General features: G+C 38.7%; 1 protein-coding gene across 1 annotated transcript; it reads right to left on the bottom strand.

Moving 5' to 3' along the window:
- Nucleotides 1-432: 432 nt before the first annotated feature.
- BMS1 (BMS1 ribosome biogenesis factor) lies at nucleotides 433-24,148 on the bottom strand. The gene is made up of 23 exons (XM_086752577.1): nucleotides 24,127-24,148; nucleotides 23,515-23,757; nucleotides 22,937-23,127; nucleotides 21,502-21,581; nucleotides 19,768-19,956; nucleotides 19,109-19,251; nucleotides 17,699-17,820; nucleotides 16,146-16,342; nucleotides 15,479-15,615; nucleotides 14,103-14,938; nucleotides 13,171-13,272; nucleotides 11,871-12,028; nucleotides 11,249-11,330; nucleotides 10,214-10,290; nucleotides 9,022-9,204; nucleotides 7,153-7,341; nucleotides 6,372-6,552; nucleotides 5,773-5,831; nucleotides 4,657-4,779; nucleotides 3,446-3,593; nucleotides 2,380-2,555; nucleotides 1,679-1,840; nucleotides 433-964 (listed from the first exon to the last, which is right to left on the bottom strand). The coding sequence occupies exons 2-23, from the start codon at nucleotides 23,688-23,690 to the stop codon at nucleotides 728-730; spliced, it is 3,948 nt and encodes a 1,315-aa protein (XP_086608703.1). The 5' UTR covers nucleotides 23,691-23,757; nucleotides 24,127-24,148; the 3' UTR covers nucleotides 433-727.
- Between the last annotated feature and the right edge of the window lie 1,653 nt (nucleotides 24,149-25,801).

Below are 25,801 nucleotides of genomic sequence, written 5' to 3'. Positions count from 1 at the left end.
TCACAGAAAATCACACACATACGGGAAGGGTCTCATACTGCTTGCCCAGAAAGCTGCTGTCATCAAGGGATCTTCTGACAGCCTCCGTGTGCCAAAACTGGTCAAGCAACAGAAGACCTAGAAGGAACACTATTTTGAAGATCTATTTAATACCTAGTGAGAAGTGGAAAAAACTGAGATGCTTTCACATAGGACCAGATGATCTACGCACAGGAGCGAGCTCCTCTGCTAGCACACGAAAGCGAGAGAATCCAAAAAAGCTGCCCAGTAACAGCTGATCCTCATGCCTTTTAATGGAAGATTTGCAAAGGGCAAAATTGAGGCAATGCTCAAAGTACTGGCAACACAGGAACACATTCGGAGACATCCAGGAGTTCTTTCTCCCACAGAAGTCCACTAGTACTAAACCAAAACACTTAAAAACAAACAATATTCTGTAATTAACATTAAAATACTTTATTGGCTAGACAGAATATGCAGTATAGATAGAAATATAGTAAAATACAAAGTCCTTCAGAATATAATGTAGAAAAATCACAATCCATACTTCTACATCTTATTTACATAGATTGCCAAATGTATTCAAGAGCGTGAATTAGGTCATATTTGCATTTTTTTTTTCTTCTCTTGAGTGCATGTCTAGTGTAGTCCAAGGCCTTTTTGTTTCTTCAACAAAAAACTGCACAGCTACCTTATCTCCTCATTTGGTTTGAAATCTGATTAAATTTTACATACTCTTTTCTCCCCTGCTAGATCCTTTCAAGCTTGACTTCTGTCTCTTTTTCTCCCTTTGTCCCAGTATGCGATATATTTTTTTCTTAGCCTCCTTTTGCCTCTTGAATTTCTGTTCATCTTCCTTCTGCTTAACTTTGAGATATTCTTTAAGCTGTTCTCGATGTTTTACTTTGGCTTTCCTTATCTTGTAATTATTCACTGTACTCAAAGCACTGAGTAGGGCTGATATCTAAAACAGAAAATAGAAAATCAATATACAAACAGTTCGGTTTTGGCAAGCAAGAAACAGTTTAACCTCAGCAGAGCACCATGTAATGAATCAGAGATTAAAGGCAAGTTCCTAATTATTTCTGCACCTGTTACCCAATTTCTAAAATGGTTTAATTATTTTTCTTGTTAGGAAGTTAATCAAAGGTTTAATTTTTGTGAACTCTGATTTTGGTTAGATACTATTTAAAAGGCTATGCCTGGTTACTAATTCAGAGCACTTAAATTGCAGTCTGGATCGTCTTGCTTTTGCAAGTGCTCTATAATTCTCAATTTTTGAAGTAGATTATTTGCTTCAAGTCCTGTCTTTGTTAATAATGCACAACAATGACAAGTCAAATAAAAGACTGCAGCTGCCAATTTAAGTCACCCATAATGTGAGAGCACTACATCTGACTGAAATACCTTGCAAGGGCTGTGACAAGGACAAAAGGAATATTTAGGCTTCAGGTGACCTACTAGTTTAAAAAACAGACACTGTCCACTCAGCAACAGTTCCATATACTTACTGCATGCCAAAAAGGAACAAACCAAAGTGCAGGTAGTAATTTTTCACTAGGAGCACATACATCTTCAGCACTAGCCATAGATTCAAGTGCTAAAACAATAGTTAGAAATGGTCTAAGCAACACATTCACTCTTCAGGAGTTCTTGTTTCAGAATAAGTGATAATTACCTTCTTTTCATGAGGCTCCCTGATAACAGCTGGTCTCCACTGGTCTTTTGGAGTCTTGCCTTTCTTCTCAAGATTCTTGGGCTTGTTCTTAAAAGGCAGTGCCTTCTGCAGTGCTTTAGGGATGTGGAGCTTATTGAAATGCCTTTTCTCCCTCACAATAGGCTAAAAGAACAGATATAGAACATATGTAAGATTCATTATCTTAACAAAACCCTTTGTTTTTCTGGGTTTGGGTTGGTTTTTTTGTTTGCAGGGGTGGGAGTGGGTGGTGGGTTTTGGGTTTTTTTTTTTTTTGTGATGTTTTTTTTTTTCTCCCTGAAAGATGGAAAATAAAACATTCTCTGATGTTCTTGCATCGAATTGTGAATGGTATGTTCCTCCCAAATTTACTATGACAGAAGTCTCAGTAAGCTTTTGGGGAAGACTTCTACCCTGCAGATTACTTTATAAACTTCCACTGACCAACAACAATCTGTTTTCCACTGCTTTATTACCATCTCATGCCAGAGAAGACTGTGCCTTGGGGATAAAAATATGAAGTCACACATGCGTATGTATGAATATATACTTTAACTGCTCTCAGTTTGCACAGGTCTGAGGCAGCGCAAATTTGACTGTGGACACTGTTGATTTTGTGGGGTTTTTCTGAGGTATTTGTTGTTGGGTTTTTGTTTGTTTGTTTTAAGACATATCAAATATACCTTGTAGAGAGAATCTTTGTTTTGTTTCAGTTTGATGCCTAGCTCATGCCTCAGCTGGCCTGTTGTCTTCATTCCACTCCAACTATCTTTTTCACCTGCTGGCTTCAGCAAGGATGTTACAGGGTTATAAAATGTGGGGATAGAAACAGGATACCAAGTTCTCACAAAGACGATATCTGAAAGGAAAGGAAATGTTACTTGGCTTGTAACAACACAGTTCATCACATCCACATTCTAAGCAAAGATTGCCTGAATAGAATAGATAACCAATATCTAGACCACATGCTAGTATTGTGTTTGGTATATACACCAAACCTCTTCAATGTTAGGCAAAAGCAATATAACTATTTGTACACTTGCATTCTGCAAAACCTCATCAAGTTAAACTCCTGAAAAGCAGCCAGCTGAATACCACCCTATTCATATTCAATTAAAGAACTAGCAACAGAGTTCACATACGTATCTGTGCCTGTACTATTACTGACAACAGTGATTTGCTTTTCCTCTATTTTTATAAAAGAACTAGCTTGCTTTTATTTTGCACCACAAAATTTCTATGGGTTTAAGAAAACAGAGGTCACAAACTCAGATAAGTACAAACTCAACATCATGGTGATGCTCGGCAAATACAGCAGATTACTCAGCCCTATCCACTGCATAATTTCTTCAAAAGGTTAGGGAAAAAAAAAAAGTTAACTGAAGTTACAATGCCATTCTTTGCATTTCTCAGAAAAATGTCCTTCTAGCACTTGTACCACTACATAAAATTCATCTTCATGTTCAAGAAAAGCATACCATGCTGTGTAAAACACTTTAAACACTCGGAGAAAAAAGTCTCCAAGACAAACCTTTTCATAAGCATACCATATGACTTCTGAGTATAACTGAAAGAAATTCAACATAAAATGTACTTCTTTTTTAATTTCATTCTGCATCTCACCAGGTATTTCATGCTCTTTGAATTCACATCTCAATTATCAGATTCCAGAGATTCTGAGACGCAGCTTTTCAATCTGTGAAGCAGGATGAAAGTTGTGTGATAACTTACATGGAAAGTGCAACTTACCACTCATCAGCAACTTGTCTTCAAATGTTGCTCTGAAAGCACCTACTGGAGTTCGTAGGGCCTTTTTGATCTGTCCTCGGATACCACTCACAGTACGAATCGCTGCACCTTCAAATTTAGCCACTTCCAACTGAGAGTTAAACATTCCCTGAAAGTGTAAATTACCCACCATCATTCAAGATGCCAATTCTCTCTCTGTGACCAGTGTAGGCCACAAAACCATCAGTAATTCCCACAAGCATATCTTATAAAGAAACAAAAGAACATAACATTGTCTTTATACTAAGAGTGCTGATCATACCAAAAACCTACTGAGCTGACTTTAACGTAAGCTACTAAAAGCGATTTGCTTAGAGTGATCTATCACAGACAAGGCTTCTTAGCATTAAATACGTACATTTAAAATTCTAAACCAGAACATATTTAAGATAATCTGTCCAGTTCTCTTTTGAAGTCATTTGCTGGAACACAGCATACCTTAGAAGCAAGTAAGCTGCCTTAAGTTGCTAGCTGTGAGACTAATACAATAGCTCTCCAAGGTTTGTGCTTCTTTCATAAATCACAAGGAAGCCAGGAAAAATTATGTGTATGCTTACTGCAAATACTTGAGTGCCTCACTGTTGAGATCAATGCTTACTCGCTGACTGCCCTAAATGCAGAATAACCTAACCTCTTCCTGAGCCTGAAAGCCCAAACAAGGACAACTAGGAGGTCAATGAAAATTCACTTCTGCAACACATGCTGCCACAAACACTTTTGTAACTGTAATTGTGAAGTCCTAAGCACTGCTAGAAGTTATCTTTGATCCCAGAGCTGAAATTCAGTGGGATCAAACTGCCTGAATGACACCAGGGACAGGTTCACATTCTCCAGAGGTATCTGCCACTGTGGGAACCTAATCAGTGGGTTTGAGGAAGGAAGGGAGGAAAACAAAAAGAAAACAAACAAACAAAAAAAATCACATTGATTGTGAGCCAGGACACTGTTCCAGAATTTTTGTCTAGTTAACAATAATTCATATTCACCGGCTAATGACCGGTACCTTTAGAGACTGCACCGAAGAGAGCTCAAAAAGAACCCCAAGCAGTACTGAGATCCAGAACACTATGCAACAATTACGAGGAACCTCTGCCTCAGGAAAGACAGATGGAGTCCCAGGTTACATTCTGTCCTAACATTGGTACATGTAGTTTTACAGTATACATACTTACCTTAATAAAAGAAGTGTTCTTAAAAATTTTGAATGGAAAACCAGTTAGCTTTAACTTCTTTACAATAGTTATGGATTTATCTAAATCGAGCACAACTCCTGTTGCAGCAATCCGGAAATCAGGCTGAAATGTACAGAGATTAACACTGATGAATGTGTATTTACCAAACAGTGAAGAAATAATTTCACTGATACAATTTCACTGCTTTTTAGAGTTTGAGTTCAGATTTTATAACCTTTACAGGAGTATAACAGCATGACAAATGCAAACTGATTTTGTACAGACTAGTTGAGATACTACTGACATAACATTCCTACCATTCACTAATGAAGGTTTCAGAACTGCCATTCTAATTACCTTGGAAGCAATCTAAGAGTCCTTGCTATCTACCTCACTGTGGTCTCTTAACAACACAATCTTACTGAGGAAGAAAGTCTCAAAGGAGAAACACTTTGTGCACTGCTGACAGTCACTATATTATGCTAGGGAGATATGCTGAAAATAGCCTTTTAATACATGTAACAAGATGACTGCAGCAGGACTTAAGGTATATTTTAGGAAGGAGATAATTATCACTGCTCTGATTTCTGTTGTGCTCATTACAATGCTATGCAAAGCTTTCATTATACATTGTATGTAAACGTAAATCTACCTTTGGGTAATATATATGCAACAAACATTGTATTTGATAAATACTGTTTCAACACTACTTAAATTGATTCAGATACCCATAAACATTCTAGCAAAATGCAGAGAAATCACATTGAGGGCAATGTTTTTCAACAGGAACATAGCTATCTCATCCTGGAAAGAGGTTTTAAAACTTATCTAAATACTTAGCACCTGAAAATCAAGTAGGTATAAATCCTTCCACAGAAAATAATAAAGCGAGATTTGTAGTTTTCAGTGTAGCAGATGAAAATTATTTTTAAAAAAGCTTCCATCCAGTTTGATATCTCATCACAATACACCTTTCAAAAGCTTGAGTCCACCTACTTTCTCTGTTCCTATAACATCACTGCTTTATCATATGTAAACCTTCCTCCCCAAATCTATATATTTTTAGCCAAAGACCCATGGAAACCAGTAATCAACATTCTGTGATAACAAACCTACCGTTGTGCCACTGACAGACTGAACTGCCAAAAATCCTGTCCCCTGAGGAGTGATGGGCCCTACAAGAAAATTAAATTTAAAAATTTATGAAAAGCTTTACCACACGACATCTAGCCTCTATTTAAAGTCATAAAGCTTAGAAGTACATACCAAATAGTCTCAATAAATAAAACCAAAGAAAAGTTTAAAGCATTCAACCCATTACTCACATATATAGCCCCATGAAAGTTAAAGGAATGGTTAACAAGAAGTTACACATGTACAGAAGCATTTGCAGGGCTAGGCCCATAATGTGTGCAAGTGTCTCTGCATGCAGCCAACAAATCAGGTACTTCTTTGATAGGACACAACCTAGCAGAACACTCAGAATTTTATTAGAAGTCAAGTAATTCACAAATCATTCAAATAATTCACAAATAATAGGCAATTGCCTACTTTCCCATACTATCTGGTGTTATTTTATATTCCATAGGGAACACAACTTTTTAAAGACTTCTCATTCCAAAAGCCACTGGCTGTATTTCCTGATACATCCTGTGAAGCTTGAGAATTCTATAATGATTAAGTGATTCAGAACAGCAACTCCAGAATGCCCTCACCCCAAAAAGCCGCTCCACAATGCATATGTTGTGGTGTGTACTTCAGAAGCCTATGACGTCCATTGTGATCTTCAATGTAGAACATGGGGATAGTCTGAAATCGTCTCCACCCTAATGAGAGGATTAAAGGATCTCGTGTCTTAAGTATCTTCTTATACCATCGGTGCTTCTTCAGGCGTAACTAATTAGAAGAAAAGATGAACAATGCTGTTGCAGGATAATAACATTAATTCTGAAATTCAGGTCTTTATTTTCAGGAATTATTTAAAGCAACTTCCATCTACACTAGATTTTTTTTATTCAGTAAGCTGAATTCTCATTGAGCATTCTCATTAATACTAGGTTGACTGGAAAGATAAAGTGAGTCAGTATTTCACTCATTTTGCAGTCACGTTTGTATGCACGCAAGCATGCATTATATTTATATATATATATGTATATGTATGTGCTAGCAACTGCTCTATAGGCACGTTTTCACAGACCACGAACGTCAAGAGTACAACTTACATTTGCAATTCAGCAATCACAATATCAGACCTTAGTCCTCTGCAGATGAACATTAAACAAAAATAAAACTTCTTCCAGTTACTCAGGTTAGCCTGTAAAATTCAGTGTCTGCTACTGTGGAGAGTTAACTGTGTCAAAAGTAAATCTCAAGAGACAACGATGAAGGTTTCTCTCTGTGTTTACTGTATCTTTAAGAAACAAAAAATAACAACTCCAGACACTCTGAAGCACACCTGTACCAACATCAAGTACGCTCACAGCTTTGGCTACATACCTGTACATATCCGACATTTCCTTCGCTGTTACCTAAACCACCCAGGATAATAGGATAATGAGGGTCAAAATTCAGGACAAATTCACATGGGACATTCTCAATCTCTATTCGAACATACATCCCAGGCCGGAAGCCTTCATACTGCACTCTGGTCTCATCATCTTGATCTTCAAATTCTTCTCGATTAAGCTATGTGACAAAGAGAAAGTCACCATGTGTTTTACAAAATTCAAGTATTAACAACTTGTTCATGAGGTGCTAGTTCTATTTAAAACAAGCTAACATTTATATAAATCTTTTGGGAAAGATCTGATAGGTTTTGTGACTTTCTATTCAGAGCAAGATCTCTGCCACCATGAATTCCTTCCAATTTGAAATCCCAAGTGGGCCTGTTAGTCTACTTGAAAGACAATACCCAAGAGAATGAAATGACTGAGTGACTTCTGATACACCTTTCATACTGGCAACTTTGGATTTTAAAGATACAACTGTCAAAAGTATGGTTTTGATTTAGGAGCCCAAGTACCTTTTAAAGTTAACATCCTGATCTTTAAGGTGTCACTTTATGAGGAGGCTGGGCTCCTGTCTTACTCAGCAGCTTAAAAATATTTCTGTGCATCCTCACACTGTATATCGTCAAAAGGGTCTTAAAAGACTCTCCTGTACCATATGAATGTAGATATTGTGTAAATATTTAACAAGATATCCTTGTGAATAACAAAAGCCTCACCATTCTCTTCTAGCTCCTGATATTCAGCTACCTGTAAGATGCCATGTTTAAGCAAACTAATTATTAATTTAATTTATCAAGGTATTGAGATATGGAACAAATCTTGTGCTCCAAATTTATTTTTCTAGAGGCTTTCATGCATTCCCAGTTTGAGATCCTTGCCCTTCCATCCTGCAGTAGGAAATACATAGCTGATATGTATTTCTGTAACAGACCTCAAGTCAAACAATTGTAAATTGTCTTATGTTCTTTTACTAGAATGTCCTTCTTTGCTTTAAGTGCTCTTACCAGCATACCAGGTCTCATATGATCACTTATTGACAGAGGCTAATGTAAGAAGGTAATGATTAATTTAATGACTATTTAGGGCAAGATTTTGTCAGAAAAGATGACAGTGAAGTTATTAGCAATGTAAAGCAATATTCTTCCAAGTTAGCCAAAGAAAGAAGCTACTTTGAAGCTTACAAGATTTTATCTAAAAAGCAAGGCCTGGAACCAAATCAACATCTCCAATTCTGGATACAGTTACCCTGAAGACTGCGACCACATGGACAGAGCAGTGGTCATCAATTATTTTTTCCTCAAAATAGCCTGACAGCTTGATGAAAAGACTGCCACACAGAACTTACTTATTCGTTAAAAACATTGAAAAAAAATCACACTAAAAATAATACTGGGAAAATATTTGACACAAATTAGTATGAAAAAGATTTCCACCTTCCTACGCATAAAAAAAAGATGCCTTTTTTTTCTCCCTCCTTCTCTCTCGTATTTTGGATTTTTTTTGAGGCCTGTCATGGTAGTTCCACCACTAAATGACAATGGTTAAAAACTTTTAAGTAGACAAAGTTTAGATTACACATCCTGACTTACTCAGTGATTTGGAATAGGGTTAACTACTCAAGCCAATTTAAATCAAGCTTTGAGCTGTTTGGTTTTTTGCTTCTTTTTCTTTCCAGCTAATGGAATCAAAAAGTTCAACCACAAAAAAAAATTGCAACTGTGTATTCTTTGTGTGTACTTTCTGAAGTAGCTCCTGAATGTCATGTGTGTCTCCAGGGAAAAAGCCTTTGGGCAAACTCTGTGGTGTATTTTTGAAGACATACAGGCAGATAAATTGCCAAGTTAACAGCTTGTACCTGTGCTTGTTTATGCATTTCTTCTTTAAGATTATCAAAGTACGTGGCATCGCCTTCATCATACTCTGCATCAAACATTTCTTTCAGTTTTCGTTTCTTGTCCATGCGCTCCTTCTTCTTTTCGTCCTCCTCAGATTCTAGTTTGGACATTTTTCCATCTTCCTCCTCTGCTTCACTTCCAGACTAACCAACAGTAAGTTATCAAATGTAAAATGGTTCATTGAAAACAACCCATTCTGATTAACAGTTTAATATATATTAAGTCATATTTTGTCATAATGCAAATAACTAGACACTTTAAAAATATTTCCGTTTTTGTCAGAAATTACTAAGTTGTTCATACAAGAAGATGTAACTTCAGCAATGACCAAAATATTTCATGACCAAATCATATCCCTTTTCACTAAGAAAACTTCTTGGCTTAACATTTATTTTGTCATGGAACAGACTCTAGAATTGACCTGTTACTCTACAGCTAAAATAAGCACACATAATAAAAGAGGAAAATAAAGTAATTGTTGATAGCATTGAGTAATACTGTGCTAGAGGCAGCATTCTAGAGGCCAGAGAGGAGGAAGTTTGTTCACAGATCATTTGACAACTGCCAAAATGATGCTGTTACCATCAATTTTATAGTGAAATGCACAGCCATCAAGTTGCTTAGTCTGAAAAAAATCTGATTGTTCTATCTGTATTGTCACAGACAACTACAGCTCTGTTCTTGGAAGATACCCAAGTCACAGCACATAATTGCTTCCATCAGTCTCCTTTATGCAGATACAAAGAATGACTAGGAAACCGTGTCAGTTTTCATGATTTGTTGTGTTTAAACAGAGCTCTAATCTTCTGCATCACATGAAATGACATGGTACAAACAGTTATGATCAGATTTAGTTTTAAAATACTTCTCTCATACCTCCAGATCCTCTGTTTCTTGATTAAGCCTGACACCTACTGTTAAATAAGTGAGGTGACTTCTCCTACATAATTAACTTTAAACAACAATTCAGTTTGAGACTAAAAACATGTCATTCTAGATATTTACAGGTTCCAAAGTCCATAATACATGTACCTTTTCTTCCTTGTTCCCATTGATTCAGGAGAACTAAATTGATTACATAGGACAACTATCACTTGATCAGAAACTCATATATAGATATGTTGCTAAAAAACATAAAAATCTAAGTCAGACCTCATCTCCTTCAACAGCTGGCTTTCCTTTGTGCACAACGCCGGTTTCAAGATCTTCAAAATCTCCATACAGTTCTTCTGCAACAATAAGCACCCAAGATATCTGAGAGTTAACCATTCCGTTATATTGCTCCATATAATCTCTCATATTTTCAGGATTGTGTATTTCTCGGTACTGCTTTGTAAATTAGTTTCAACCCAAATATTTTTTCTTCCCATCAACAGTTTTATAAGTCTGTTCTGCCTCTCTAAGTTTCAGCTGAAAGTTGTCAGCTGAACTCCAGTGATTCCTTTTTCCTTTACATACTTTTAACTTCATGATTTAAAAAATGTAAATAAAGTTTAGATCATTCCAAAGGACCACACAGCACCTTAGTTAGCAGTCTAATGACACAACACACCAGCACAGCAATCAAGCTCTTATCTTTAATTTTAAAAAATTAAATAAGTAAAAACATCTAAATATAGCAGACAATTTTTAAGTTAAAAGCAAATGCTTATAGAAGCCTGTCAAACTACAATCATTTTGCATGTAAGATACAGCTACATTATTAAAATTTTCTAAGTATTTCGTAATTGAAAAAAAAACCAAAACAAATCAAACACCTCCAAAACATCTGAAGTTGGATCTCACTTTCACTCAAATGTGAATGACCAGTTTCTCTTCCCATTCAAAAAGAAATTCTGCTTCTTTCTACCAAGACCATCCAAAAGAATAAACCATACCTAGAGGACAAATGGCTACACTCAGATACGTAACTCAAAGTTAACATGGCCATGTGTTGACTAAGGACTTCATTTCCTAATTTAAAATACACACTCTGTTTTTCAGAATGTGCTACTTGCCTACTGCTTGTACAGAGATTTACAGCAATGTTTAATTACCTTTGTATCTGTATAATACTTTAGGTAATAGTTTGTAAAAAAATTGCAAGTGTGTCACTAATGCAAAACATTCCACATATGTAACTATGAAGTCTTAACTCTTCTTAAAGATCCTGCATACATTAATCATTTTTAGAAGTCTTACACATACCATCTTCCTCCAACAACTTCGCTGCATCTTTATCATCTTCCCACTTTCCAGTAACAAAGCAGTCTCGGATACTGCTCATAACCTGCAAAATAAGTGTCATTGTCTTGTACAGTTACAGCTTATCAACAGAAACGTTCTCCAAAATGATCCCCATGCCTCCATCCTCTTACCACCTAGGAGATAATCTGATTTTCTCAGGCACAGCTTCACATCAAGACATCATTACCCAAACTACACAATGCCTCAGCAAAAGCAGAAATGTGAAACCAACTCGACTCTTGCTCAAAGGTCTTTACACTAACAAGGTCTCTACCCTACATCCTATTTTCACTCATTATTCCCCTCCTTTTTACTTTTCGGTAAATAAATAACTATGATCCACCAAACAATCAAGAAAACCAAGCATTAAATTGACTTATTCTAACTTTCCATTCTTGTAAGAACAGAGTTCGGAATTGGTCAGCTAGTAAATACTTCTAATGACAGCAAGTAGCAGAAGATGTGACACTCTGGCCATAGCTCCCACAGGTCCGTTTCAATGACAACTCAGTAGTAATTTATGAGACACAGCCAGGACATAACCTGGATAGGATATGCAGATGCAATTATCCAGTGGCGTTACCTCTTCTAAATCCCAGTCTTGCAGCTTTTCTATCAGAAATTTGGAGCAGTCAAGAGCATTAGCCTTCTGTTTAGATGCTTTGTCTGGACGGCTGACACGAAACAAACCTCCAAGTTCATCGTCTGCATCCTCACTCTCACGGTCCTCATCCTCGACAGCTAAATGAAACACAAAAGCTGTGATTATTTCCCTCACAGTACATGGATTACATTCATTAATAATCTCTCTTCTGCCTTACGTTTCACAATACCTGCAGTAGTTTCAGGAAAAAAAAGATGCAAACTAAAAATAGTTTTAAATATAAAAGAAAGGAAAAAGTACACTGAACCAGTGTAAGAGGTTCAATTAACACCCTTACAAGGACAAAATAAAGTGAGCAGCAGCCAGGGAGATACTATACACTATGATCACCGTGAACTTCAGTTGTACAGTTCTTCCATGTGGAAACAGGTAATTCATTGCACAAAGTCCACATAGTTCAAATTCCTTTGAAAAACCTGAAATCTGGTTCTATTTGCATAACTGGAATAATCTGAAAAAATATTGCCCAATAAGTAAACATAAGATGTTCATTCAAATCATAAGTAGAAACAAGACCAAAACAATCTGTGAATACAAACGATGTTAAGCTAGTCTGTAAATACTGGACTCGAGAATCTGTCAGCAAATCTTCCTACTCCTTCACTGTGGAAGGTTTACAACACCCAAATTCTCGTTGTGTTCTACAGAGGTTCTACATGATGAGGTTTGTACACTCAGACAAATACCGGAAAAGTTGTGAATTAAAGAGGACAAATTACATAAATAGCAATTTTCTCTTCTTTTTAAGCCAGCTAGCTTTCTTTTTTCTTGACACTCTTATTACAAACATGATAATAATACGTCACAGGTAAGAGAACATTCCACTTTCAGTCAATGTGAGACAGAAATTCCTGAAAACAGCCAACAAAGGGCATCCCTTTACGAAACACATCAGTTACAACAATGGAATTGCATAAGATCTACCAGATACCTATATAAATGACCAAACTTTAAATGTTTGGGGGAAATTGTTGTAGCAGAAAACACAAATAACAATTGAGTAGTCTGGAAAATGAGCTCAAAATGCTTTTTATTGGAAAAGTTAAAACTGTCTTTATTACAATTACTAGTGAAAATGAGGATCAGCAATTTAAAAAGTGTAACTCTCCTCAAGCCTCCCATCAAAAGACAGCACTCAAAGATTCAGACTTGCAAACTTGGTGACAGCTGAAAAGCTACTATATATTAAGACAGTACAAGTTTCCAAACAGATTTGTACCTGTTCCATATACGAGTTTACGAAGATTGGGAGTTGAACGTTGCTGTCTTAGAAAGGCCTGAGCTGCCTTCTGTGTAAGGTCCTCTTTCCACTTAAGTGCACCTGAAAAGGGGAAAAAAAAAAAAATGCATTCTACCTCCAAAAAAGGACAACAGTTAAGAGCTACACAAATAATTTAGGTAAGAATATGACTACAACAGGCTTCAGAAGTGTAGACACAACTCAGTTTCTTTTTTTCATACTTCATCTATACACAGTAATATAAATTGTGGCTAACAAATTATGTAACTTATTTCTTTTTCTGATGAGTCCTAGTTTTAGGACAAAATTTTAAGATATTTTTAGCAACAGTAATCTATGTAGTTATTTTCATCATGATACGTGTCTTCTTCACAGACTTGCAGAATCATTGAGGTTGGAAGGGACTTCTGGAAGTCATCTTGTCCAGCCCCACTGCTCAAACAGGGTCACCTAGAGGAGGCTGCCCAGCGCCATGTCCAGATGGCTTCTGAGTATCTCCAAGGATGGAGATTCCACAACTTTTCTGGTCAACCTGTTCCAGTGCTCAGTGTGTAGTTAATACATTTCAGTAATATTCCCCCAAGAATGTTTTATTCTTTCTAAATGTAATGGAGCATCATAATTTGTTAAACATACACAGCCATAAAGACTAAAGAGACATGTATGCAGAATCAATTAAGTTTGTAAAATGAATCACCTCAATTTTAGAGGAAGGAAAACCAAGACCTGCATACTACATCGCAAATCAAAGGCTCAACAGCAGATAATCCCAGGTTTCCTAATATACGTTTGCCAAGTTAACAACTACACATATGCTGCATGAGTAATATTATGGAATATTAAAATTACATGATCCTCTAACAATGAATCCAATTAAAAATGGATAGTAAAATTTAACATTTATAGTCTACCTGTTGTGTCAGTGGAAAAATCTATTTTTTCTTCATATTCCTCTTCCTCTCTCAGTAGATTCTCCACATCATCATCATCATCCTCAGCTTCTACACCTTTAAGTTTAGCTTGTCTAATACTATCAGCTTTCTTTGCTTGAGTATGCCGAATTCCTTTCCTATTTGACTCTTCAACTTCTAATTCATCATGGGCACCTTCTTCATCATCAAGGGAAGAGTTTTCAGCCTCAGATTCTGACGCCTCTTCTGCTGTGCAGTTTCCCGAATCCGTAGTGAGCACTGCTTTTCTTTTTAGACTGTGTTCTGAGATTTGTGGTCTCATTTCTGTATCTTCACTATTTATTTCATACTGCTTAGATTCAGCTCCTTGTTTGCTTGCAGCCTCAAATTCACTATCTGAGCTTTCATTTTCATAAGTCCTTTGCTCTTCCTCCTGCTCATCCTCCTCATTGTCCTCCTCCTCATCTTCCTCCATCTCATTCTCTTCAGGGGCAGTTTTTCCTTCTTCTTCAGAACTCATCTCAAGATCATCATCACTATCTGCAAATGCTGGCAGTTCATTCACAGCTGCCTCTTCAGCCACTTCAGTTTTCAGACGTTTGCCTCTTCCAAGAGCCGTCTCTTCTCCTAATAGCTCTCTATCACTTTCTTCCTCAGCATCATCTTCATCATCACCATCACTTCCATCCTCAGACATTGCTGCTTCTTCTTCTTGGTCGTCTTCCTCATCACTCACTGCATCATCATTTTCTTTCTCCTCTTCTTCAAATAATGCCCTTCGACGCACTCTTCCAGTCTTCAAATCCATCTGTCTCTCTTCTTTTGGCATCACAAATCTGTTTTCCCAAAGATCAAATTTGGGGTAAAGTACAAGAACATTTTAATGAAACAATGAAGCTTCATGTTAATATTTAATTATTTTTTTGTTAAAAAACAGCGAGGTTATGGAGAACATTAAAAAGACAATGGAGTTCTTTAAGTATGGAACTCCTCTTAATTCAAGAATACACCCTATGTCATAGCCATAAATAGCTTCAAGAAATTTCTTAATTTTCCATGGAATGAAAATAGGTTATACAATGAATTTTACTGAAGATTATGACTGCCATTCTCCAAAACTCCAAAGAAAATCACCAACATGTTATTTAAGGCTATATCAGCAAAGAATTCCTGGAAGGCAGGACTACACTGCTTGTAAAAATTTTCTAATATCAATTACTCCTATCTCAGAATACCCATGTGGCATATGAGTACTCTCCGAAGAGTTGGCAATAAGCCATTCTACTACCTGTGCTCTGTTGAGAATTTTTCCTAAATTAGAGCCTGAAATTAGAGATTCATTCATGCTCAAACACTGCTCAGCATTCAAAACTTACTCTTGTCCTACATCTTCTGAACCTAAGGGTCTGGAGTCCATGAAGAGAGAGACCTTGCTTGACGCCATCTTAACATCAATGGCTGAATGTGTGGAGATGAGGCTCTGAACAAGTTCGTGATTTGGTCTCACTTCCTCCTGGAAAGCCAAGATTTTTTACTTTTCAATTAAAAGGAATAAACAAGTGTCTAATGAACAGCTATGTGAGTCATTAATCTGCCTAAACCACTAGAAATATGCATAAGCAAGAAAAAATTCCAAAGCATTTAAAATAAACATTTTCTCAGAACAGCAAGGTCTCCCTTCCCCTCTTCACATTTCAAGAATGCATACAATATTAACACAAGAAAAATTAAAGAGGGCCTCCTTCACAGCATGCAACCACTACAGTAAATATCAGCAAGCACACATTATCATAGACCCAAGTGTATTTAGCATTTAGCACAATACAGCAGAAAAAACAGCTGAATTCAATCTGTTTGTATGCAAATGTTTTCCACCTCTCCCTTTAACCAGTCAAATCCTGTAAGTGCTCTCCCACAATCATCACTTCGGATAAATACGGATGCATTATTTTAAAGCAGCTTATTTTTAAACACCTATTTTGACTCTACGGATAAAAACTACATTTTGCAAGAGAACTCAAATCACCAACAGCATTCCCTTACCTCTTCTTTTTCATGAGCATGGCTTCCACCAAGGTCAATATAAACAGCATCTTTATCATACACAATGCCTCCAACTCCTGAAAGAGGGGCATAAACTAGTTTCTCTTTCTCATTTAAAGAACGCTTCTTCTGCTGTTCAGGTAGAGCGCAGGGGTCTGGTAGGAAACTCACATCACTCACGGTAAAGTCTCCTACACCTGGGATGACAGACAAGGGAAGCAATAAGGTATTCATAGAATCATAGAATGGTTAAGGTTGGAAGGGACCTTCAAAGGTCATCTAGTCCAACCCCCCTGCAAGAAGCAGGGACATCCCCAACTAGATCAGGTTGCTCAGAGCCTCATCCAGCCTGGCCTTGAACGTTTCCAGGGATGGGGCCTCCACCACCTTTCTGGGCAACCTGTTCCAGTGTTCTATAACTCGCATAGTAAAAAATTTTTTCCTAATTTCCAATCTAAATCTACCCCCCTCTATTTTAAAACCATTACCCCTCGTCCTATCACAACAGGCCCTACTAAACAGCCTTTCCCCATCTTTCTTGTAGGCCCCCTTGAGGTACTGGAAGACCGCTATCAGGTCTCCCCAGAGCCTCCTCTTCTCCAGGCTGAACAGCCCCAACTCTCTCAGCCTGTCCTCATAAGAGAGGTGCTCCAGCCCTTTTATCATCTTTGTGGCCCTCCTCTGGACCTTCTCCAACTGGTCCATGTCCTTCTTGTGCTGGGGGCTCCAGAACTGGACACAGTACTCCAGGTGGGGTCTCACCAGGGCAGAGTAGAGGGGGAGAATCACCTCCCTCGACCTGCTGGCCACGCTTCTCTTGATGCAACCCAGGATGCGGTTGGCCTTCTGGGCCGCAAGGGCGCATTGCCAGCTCAAGGTGTTCACAAAGTTTTGATTCTGAAATTTGTATAGTTGACCATGAAGAGATTACAGACAACAAAACATTGTAGCATGCGGTGATTTATCAACAGCAAGCTTTGTATTAACATCCATTTCTTCTGCCTTACCACTGAACTTAGAGAAGCATACGTAAGTTCACCAGAATACTGAAAAGCTTTGGGCTTGTTTGGTTGTTTTTAAATGAGAAAACCAGCAACCCACTTTTCTGAGTAGGTCTGTAAATTTATTATTAAAGTATTTCTGAATTTAAACTTTTAAATCATTCACTTAAAATATTACATTTATTCCATGAATATCAGAAATTCTGCATAAGCCAAATTTACTCTCCACTACTACGGCTGGTATGTTTTGCATTTCAAGCACTTATTTTAAAGCAAAACACCTTTGAAAAACTTCAGACACTACAAATATCGTGTTTAAGACTGCAACAAAATTGCACAATTAAAAGCAAACTATTTACCAGGATTTATTTTTACAAAAATGTGTATTATGAAAAATTATTTCCAAAAGTGTAACATGTATTTCGAAAGGTGAAAAATCTATTTTACAGTGTACCATTTAAAGATACAAGTCATTCCACAATAAAAATAGCAACAGCTAGGTTGTTATTCATAGATCAGTACAAAAACAGTTTTAAGAATCTGAAAAATTACCTGGCATGTGAATTTGACTTTTGTTTTTCAGGTGTGCTCCTCTCAAGTATCCATAAAGTGATATCTTCCTGTCACATTTGGGATTGATTCGAATATCTTCTGGGTTTGTCAACTCTTCCATTCTATCCAAGATTTAAAAAAAAAAAAAAAAAAAAAAAAAAAGTTAGAATATCCAACAGTCCTAATAGTAACTTTTGAAAAAAGATAATTTAAGAAAAGAGAACTGTGGCATCACTGCTGCTACTGCATGCTCTGCAGACTCTAATAATCAAAATAGAATAATCATAAGAAAAACATCCATGGAAAAAAAAGATCATTCAAAAATATTTATAGTTGTATTTTATAATTTGTATAATCACATTCAACAACATATTTCCAGAAGGTTTACTGACATTTCACTAAATATGTACTGATTTCTGAGCGCATTTTAATTAATGTTTATATGCTTTCCACACAAAACTCTCCTCTAAACAATTTTGCTATTAGAGGGAAAATAACCACTCTAAGACAGTTGAGAGACACATTCCCTGCAGCCACACAGTACTGTCTCTTCCCTAATAATGGTGGTGACAACACAAAAACTACCACAGGAAAAGGGAGAGGGGAAGATTGGCTGTTTTCAGGCAGATGAGGGGGAAGCTCCTTCCACAGCTCCTTTCTACACTGCACAAGTGAGGCAACACAAACACCCGGCCAAGGAGGAGCATGGGACAGCTTAAAACTGACCCAACAACCAAAACAATTCCAACAGTTACAGCAACCTAAAACAATGTTACTGAAAGACTACAGAATTTTTTTTTCCTCATTTGCTTTGTGTATTTTGCAGGACTTGGTATGATGCTTACCTACTTCTCAGATTTTTTGCTAAAGAATTAGGGCTTTGAGAGAGACTTGTTCTAGGCACCTTGGATTCTTGTGGAAGTTTAGTCATAACTAAGCTTTCTGGCATAAAATATGAAAGGTGAGTTAATTACTCAGGTAGGCACAGCCACCATCAAGTTCACTCTCATGTTCCAAAAACACTGTGAATCAAATGCTATATGGGGAGATGGAGCAAAAGGGATGCTCCAGGGAACTCAAGAAGACTAATTCACCAGCAGTTCAATTGCTGGACTATTTCTTTTCCACAGAAATTCCATATAATCATCGACAGGCAGGATTTTTTTCTCCTGTATTTCAAAAGTATTTACAGTATACCAAAGGACTATCTACATGACCTGACTCAAGTGAAAACTGGCGAAAGTTATTGGCACAAACCTGAAGAGTATGCTTTCATTTCCCCAAAGCTGTCCAGATAACACTAAATACCTCTTCACACATAGAGCTGACTGGCTCTAATATTACAGTTTTTTTAAAAAAAGCAAGGTGCTATCTACACCGAGACTGAAGAACAGAGAGAAAAGCACACACCTGTCTGCGAGAACATACGGGTGAGACGTTTGCCAAGTAAGAGGTCGGAACTTCATAACTGAGATAAAACGCCCCAAATTGTGAATTTCTTGCTTTTGATATTCTCCATGAACCATGCCAGACAGATAAAACAGCTTAGCACCCTAAACACATGAAAAATACATAAAAACATTAAATATCAATTTAAGACATAAAAAACTACAAATAAAAAAAAAGGTAATGTACTTCTAATTTGTAAATAATAATCAGAAATTGCAAGTTACAATTGGTCCCAAAAGATTAAACTAACTAGTTGACTTCAACATGAAAATTGTCCCCTAAATCTTAGGAGAAAACAATTCACATCCAGAAAACCTTGTACAATGGTTAATTTGTCTCTCAGACCTACAAGCAGATCCTCCTTGCACAGCACCTACGTAACAGACCTCTTTCCTAGTATCACACATTTAGGAGCTAGTCACACTGGGACAAAGAATAATTATGCAAGTATTTTCGCAAATAGAAGAAAGATTACATAATCTGATACAATATCAGCATTGTCCATTTATGGTATTACTTAAAAGATGTAAGAACACAATAAATACTTAGGTACTGCTCCACTTTTAATTTAGCTTCCATAATGCAAAATATACGGAAAAAATGAACATGGAATGTCATACCGGATACACTTCAGTCCAGAATCTGTGCTTTAACTTCTTTTTAGTCTTCTTTAATTGTTTGTTGTTCTTGAATGTATCCAGGTGGGTAAGAACTCCCATAATTTTGGGAAAACCATGTACCTGACAAATGTTCAGGAATTCAAATGTTTCCATCTCAAATCCAAAACTGGCATCAATAAGCATTAGAACCTGAAAACACAACATCAGCATTTCACTATAACAATACCACGGTGGCCACACAAACTAATTTCAAGGACCACACTTTTAAAGTTATCAGCTTCTTGGAAATCAAAGTCTTGCAAAAAGTTTTGTTCTTTATTTTTACATAACCTGAAAATCAAATCAACTTCGGCTTTTTAATTAAAGTACGGATCTCAGCTGCTTCAGCAGTTAGTGGGGCTTAGGAAATCAAATCTCTTCTTCCCGTCAATCAAATCTCCTTATATAGATTCGACTTGCTTGCTATCTCCAAGAAAACTACAGAAGAATAAGGCTGCTCTATGAATGCAATAACATACAGTATCAAAATAAATTCACCAAGTAAACATCTGTTCAGACCTTAAAATATGCAAAATTGAGTACCTTCCAGTACTTGCAGGATTGTCTGAGAAAATTAATCAAATTTTTATATCTGTGTCTTGGATGCACTCAAGCCTCTAAGGCCAAGTCTTTAGTAAAATAAGACCAGCTTACTTCACACATAGAAATTACTGTTATGCATCACTAAACCACACCGATACAGGAAAACAGCACCCGACAGTCACATGAAAATCGATGCAAAGTTGTATTAGGCCCTCAGCATTTAAGAACTTAAAATTCATGGGAACTGATAATAGAGATCTGCCAGCCATTATGTAATCTCAGCCTCCTAACAAAAAACCAAACAGATTCTCAGCATCACCTACCATGTGCATGCAGAATCTCAAACATCCGTCACATCTACTATAAGAAAACTTTTGTATTTTTTGATACATCTCCCTTCTCAAGTAGAAAACATGCAAGTAGAATGATATCTGGCTTAGTGCACACATGTGTTTAGATATTTAGACAGTTAATATTTAGATAAGGATCCCAAACTCTGATCAGCTATGAATAATATACTCCAAATACACATGTAAAGTAAAATTCTAAGCAGACAAATGGACTATGAATTGGGTGCCCAAGATCAGGTGATATAGTCCACTGAATCAAATATGACAAATAAATTATAATGGTGACTGCACTCCATTTAAATCAATCTTATTACTAGATAACAATCTTTAAAGATGGAGACGTCAGAGTGCATCAAATAAAACCAACTAGTAAACTAACACATATTTATACTTTATACATTAGTTGAAAACTTCCTGACTAAAAACAATTTTCAAATTTTGCATGCTTTGATGAAATCCCTTAATGAAAAGTCATTTTATGGCTTTGGGTTGTTATAAGATCTTCCACCAAAAGTTTACCAGTTGCAGTAGCAATGAAGTTCAGTTGCATTTCCCTTCTTCCACATCCTCCCCACCACCACGCACATTCTTTATTACCCCCTGCTCCCACGATAAGGCAAGTCCTAGGGGTTGTTCCAGAATATTAGGTTTATTATCGAGCTTAGCCCTGTTCTCTCTGAAACCGAAGACAGTTTTGCCTTTGATAGCAATGGGTGGAGAAATTGGACATTGGTGCAGCCCAGTCAGAAGCAGTATTTTCAATATAAATCACAGTAGAAATCACGTGCCATTGTTAACTTACCAAATCAGCAACTTTAGCCAGGTCTATCATTGTGTTAATGTCACATCCGCATTCAATAATAGTTAGCCTGCGTTTTTTACCTGAAAACAGAATTAAAAATCAAAAACTGAAACAGAGGGAGCAGACTAATTAGTCCATTGTTTTCTTTTCAGGTTACATTCCTGAAGTTCCTAAAGAGTATCTGGGACTCACATTTTTGTTTAGCATATAGGCTGTCCAACACACACCACTGTAGAAGTGCCCGTTTTCAAATGTTTGTTTCTGCTAAATTTTAACTTTTCAGTTTGAAATTATCAGGTATATGTTTTCAAAAGAGTTGTCTGGTCTTTTCCAAAAGCCATGATAATAGCAAAAAAAAAAAAAAAAGTTGGTTTTGTTTTTGATTTTTACTTTGGGGAAAAATAATCTCTCTGCTTCTTTTCTCTTTAGTGCCCCAGAGTTAGAAATGTGGATTTTATCTTACCACAGATTTTTGTTCTTCTGATATAATTAGGAAGAACATACCCTGTTCTAGCCTTATAAAAAAAAAAAAAAACAAACCACCAAAAAAACCACAACAAACTAGTAGATTTACATGTAAAGAAAAAAATTTCTTAACACACATCCAAATGAGAAAAAAAGTACCCACGGTTAACTTGGCTTGACTAACTTGAGTTAGCTAACAGAACTTCAGACCACAGGAGTAACAACACATGAATTTTCCTTTCCCTTTCTTCTTTCCCCTATTTGTCAATTATTCCTCGCAAAAAGGGATTTGTTAGTTAAAATCTCTGAAGAGTCTACCTGCATCAAACATACATTTGTGTGTCCAAGCGATCTCCCTTACAAATTGGTTCCTTATGCTGCTGTGGGCTGTGCTCCCCCCAGAACCTCAATGATCCCCCTGGTGATATTCAGGGAAAAGCGTGAAAGGAACAGACTGAGACAAGTGGAAACTGGGTCTGAAAACTTAAGAAGGAGGAACTGACGGGGGGAGAGGTGGAGAACTGGAAATAGCTAGGCAAATTCATTCATGGCTTAAGAAAGAAAGAGAAACAAAAACAGGATTATAGGACAGGGACCCCGAAAGAATGGGAAATGCATGTAGAGGTTAGGATGAAGCCAGAGAAACAGTTCAAAGGGGAAAACAGAACACACTGGAAAAGGAAAACTTGGGAAAAGTTTGGGCAATGGAAGAAACTGGAAAAAAAGCCAGAAAGGAAAGCAAAAACTACGGAAGTGGGATCCTAGCAGGGTGGAAAACAAGTTTACAGGGACAAGTCACCCAAAAGCCTAAATCTCACTATTCTTTTACTAAGTATGCCTGATAACACATCCAAATGATTTCTTAAAAACATCCAAAAATTATGAGCACGTGAACACGTCCCAGCTCTAAAAGCAAGACAAAGAAGGAGTGCAAAACAAGCATTTCCATTTCTCATGTCTTCGTTCTCACCTGAAACAATCGTAACAGGACCCCGGATTTCAACTAGTTTTTGCCTTGTGAAGTTCTTAATGAGACATTTGATTAAGGTGCTCTTCCCAACCTTGGGAGGGCCGACTACAACCACCACCACAGGAGGTGGCTCCAAAGGAGTTCGGTCAACCACAGGAATGTGATGCTTTTTAGTCTTCAAATCCTGAGTTCTGAGAAGAAATTTCTAATCAATAAATTCAAGAACTTAAAAAAGGGTAACATTTATATTTTGAAAGTCTTCAGTATTTACAAAAGCTTGGACACAAAGTTTCACCAAGAGCCCAGATAGTAATATGTATGTGGAACTCCCACCAAGTCTAAGGAGCTATACACAGTTTTTTCCATTAAGACTAACACAGCCTTACCACGTAACACAGACGCAGAAAGCATCACACTGCTGACACACGCATAAAGTACAACATGACCTGGTGAATGATGAAAGCTATGCGCGCACACGTGTGAAAATTACACTACTTGTACACAAAGTAACAAACCACAGCCAACACCTATTCATCTAGCCAACTTTGCACGCCCTATAACCCATTCCCATTTCTTACCTATGGAACGTTCTAGCCATCCGCACAGCGGACTGGACCGTAAAGGCTTTGGGATTTCTCTTCCGTGCATTCTCCTCATCTCCTATTCCTAGGTCATTGAGATAACGTTTCCTTTTCTTCTCTGCCTTTGGCCCACTGTGCTTTGCGCGATGCTTCTTCTTCTCTTTTTCCTCCATCTTACTCTTTCAACAGTTGTTTACAATCAGTATAATGTAGACTGCTTCTATGTGACGCTGTGCACAGCTGACACAGGAAGAAAAGGCAGTTAGCAGATCTAACACATGTACCCAGTGTACCTGCGAGAGAACAGCAGCACCGTGTACGCATTACTTAATCATCTGAAAGAACAGATAATGTATATCCTGCCTGGCGCGGCTCTCGGGGCAGGCCGGCACGGCACGGCGCGGCTCTCGGGGCAGGCCGGCAGCCCGCTCTCCGCGGTGCGGGCCAGTGCAGGGGCAGGGCTCCTACTTTCCCCCCAGGAAAGCCGATTTCCAACGCCACCGCAGCAGGGAGCTGCCGGACACGCCGCGAACCGGCCCCACGCCCCCTGAGGAGCGGGTCCTGCCGCGGGGCTGCTCCCCGCGGGCCGCCGCCACCCCCGCTGCCCACCTGTCCCGCCGCGCCGCGCCGCGCCGCACCATCCGCGTGGGGCCGCACCGACCCGCCCGCAATGGCGCCCTCCCGGAAACAGCGGCTGCGTCCAGAGTTCCGGGGGAAGCAGCGGCGGCGGAGCCCTATTGCCGGCACACACGGCGGCGGCCCGACGGGGCGCGGGCCTGTCTGCTCCCCCGGCGGGACGGGAGAGGCCGTGGCGGCCCAGCACCGCCCCGCCGGGACCCCTGGAGCCGGCCCGTGGCTGCGCCTGATTTCTGAATAAGTAATGTTACCTGGAATGCTGTGAGGGCCCGCGGGAGCGGCCCGACGGTGCCTGCCCCACAGCACCGGGGGCTGAGGAGGAGTGCGGCCTCGGGGGCTCCCGCCTGCTGCTGCCCGGCCTTCGGACTGGCTGCTGTGGCCCCAGAAAGCGACGTGAAAAAGAACCTTTTTGAATAAATAATTCCTTTCCAAGGACTGCGGGGGGGCTTTCCAGTGCTATATGAACTCAGAGAAAAGTACTTGGATGAGTTCTTTTCTCAGCCACCCAGCCCCCCGCCCCGTAAGGACATGACTAGGCATGCAGGAGTCACGGTACTCCCGGCAAGAACTGAGAAGAGTTATCTCCGGCCTGTGCCTGCGCCTTAAGGCAAGTCCTCCTGAAGTTATTTACGGGTACAGGCCCTGCTTAATGAGGTGAAGAGCTCTCTTCTCCGGGGCAATTTGCCTCATGCCAAGAAGCAGCCAGGAGCAGAGCTGCTAAAGGTGTCCAGGGCATGAACTGCTGTCTGTGATGCTGGCCAGATCCTGCCTCCCAGGTGGGCGGCTTCCAGTGAGGACTCGCAGCTGCAGGGGCCGTGGCTGTCACTCTGGTCCTGCTGCTGGAGGAGGTGGCTGAGAAGAAAGGAATGTGCTTTGCAGGCTCCTGCCAAATGAGGAACTCAAGACACCCAGTAGCGGGGGTAGGCCCAGGCTGACTGTAAACCACATTGGTAAATGTGGGTCCTCACTACCTCTCTTTGACAAGTTATGTGGAAGAAAACACAGTTTTCAATATTCAGCACGCAAAATCTTTTATTCTATGAACAGGAACATTTCACAGGTAGTAGAAGGGTAGTCCAGTACTGAACAGACTTGGTTCCTGCCCCACCTCTTCCTCAGTGCCACCTACTTGTATCACAGCAGAGATGCTCACGGCATGCAAGTCTGGGGGAAGCAGTAATACTGTCGCTGCAAGAGTACCTCCTGCATGTTGAAAAAGCATGTAATTTGTGTTCTGGCATTCTCCATATCATAGCAAGGAGTGAAAGTTTACAGAAATGTCACAAGGGTGTTGCATCTGACTGCTTTGCACAGATTTTTCTTGTTTGTGAAACACATGCTAGGTAAGTCTGTTAAAAGCAACTTCTAACAAAATAAATAAAACCAGCAACTTACAGAAAAGCTCTTCCCTGAGCAGTAGGTAGCTCTGCGATGGGAGAATGATTTATTTTTTTCTTGGACTTGCTCACAGGAAGTATTCAGAGTGTATTACACTTGAGTGTTAGAAATGTGGGTTTGCTGATGAGGTGAGTGTGTTCCCTAGACCAGATGAAGGGCTTGTGATGCATGGTGTTATGAGAGCAGCCAGGAGTGACAGCTCAACGCCAAACGCCTAACACAGCTGCCTTGGTGCGGCTTTGTGAGCTCT

The sequence above is a fragment of the Chlamydotis macqueenii genome, chromosome 7, assembly GCF_036417535.1.
Source record: "Chlamydotis macqueenii isolate bChlMac1 chromosome 7, bChlMac1.mat, whole genome shotgun sequence".
NCBI lineage: Eukaryota > Metazoa > Chordata > Aves > Otidiformes > Otididae > Chlamydotis > Chlamydotis macqueenii.
This window is presented reverse-complemented; position numbering and strand designations above follow the sequence as displayed.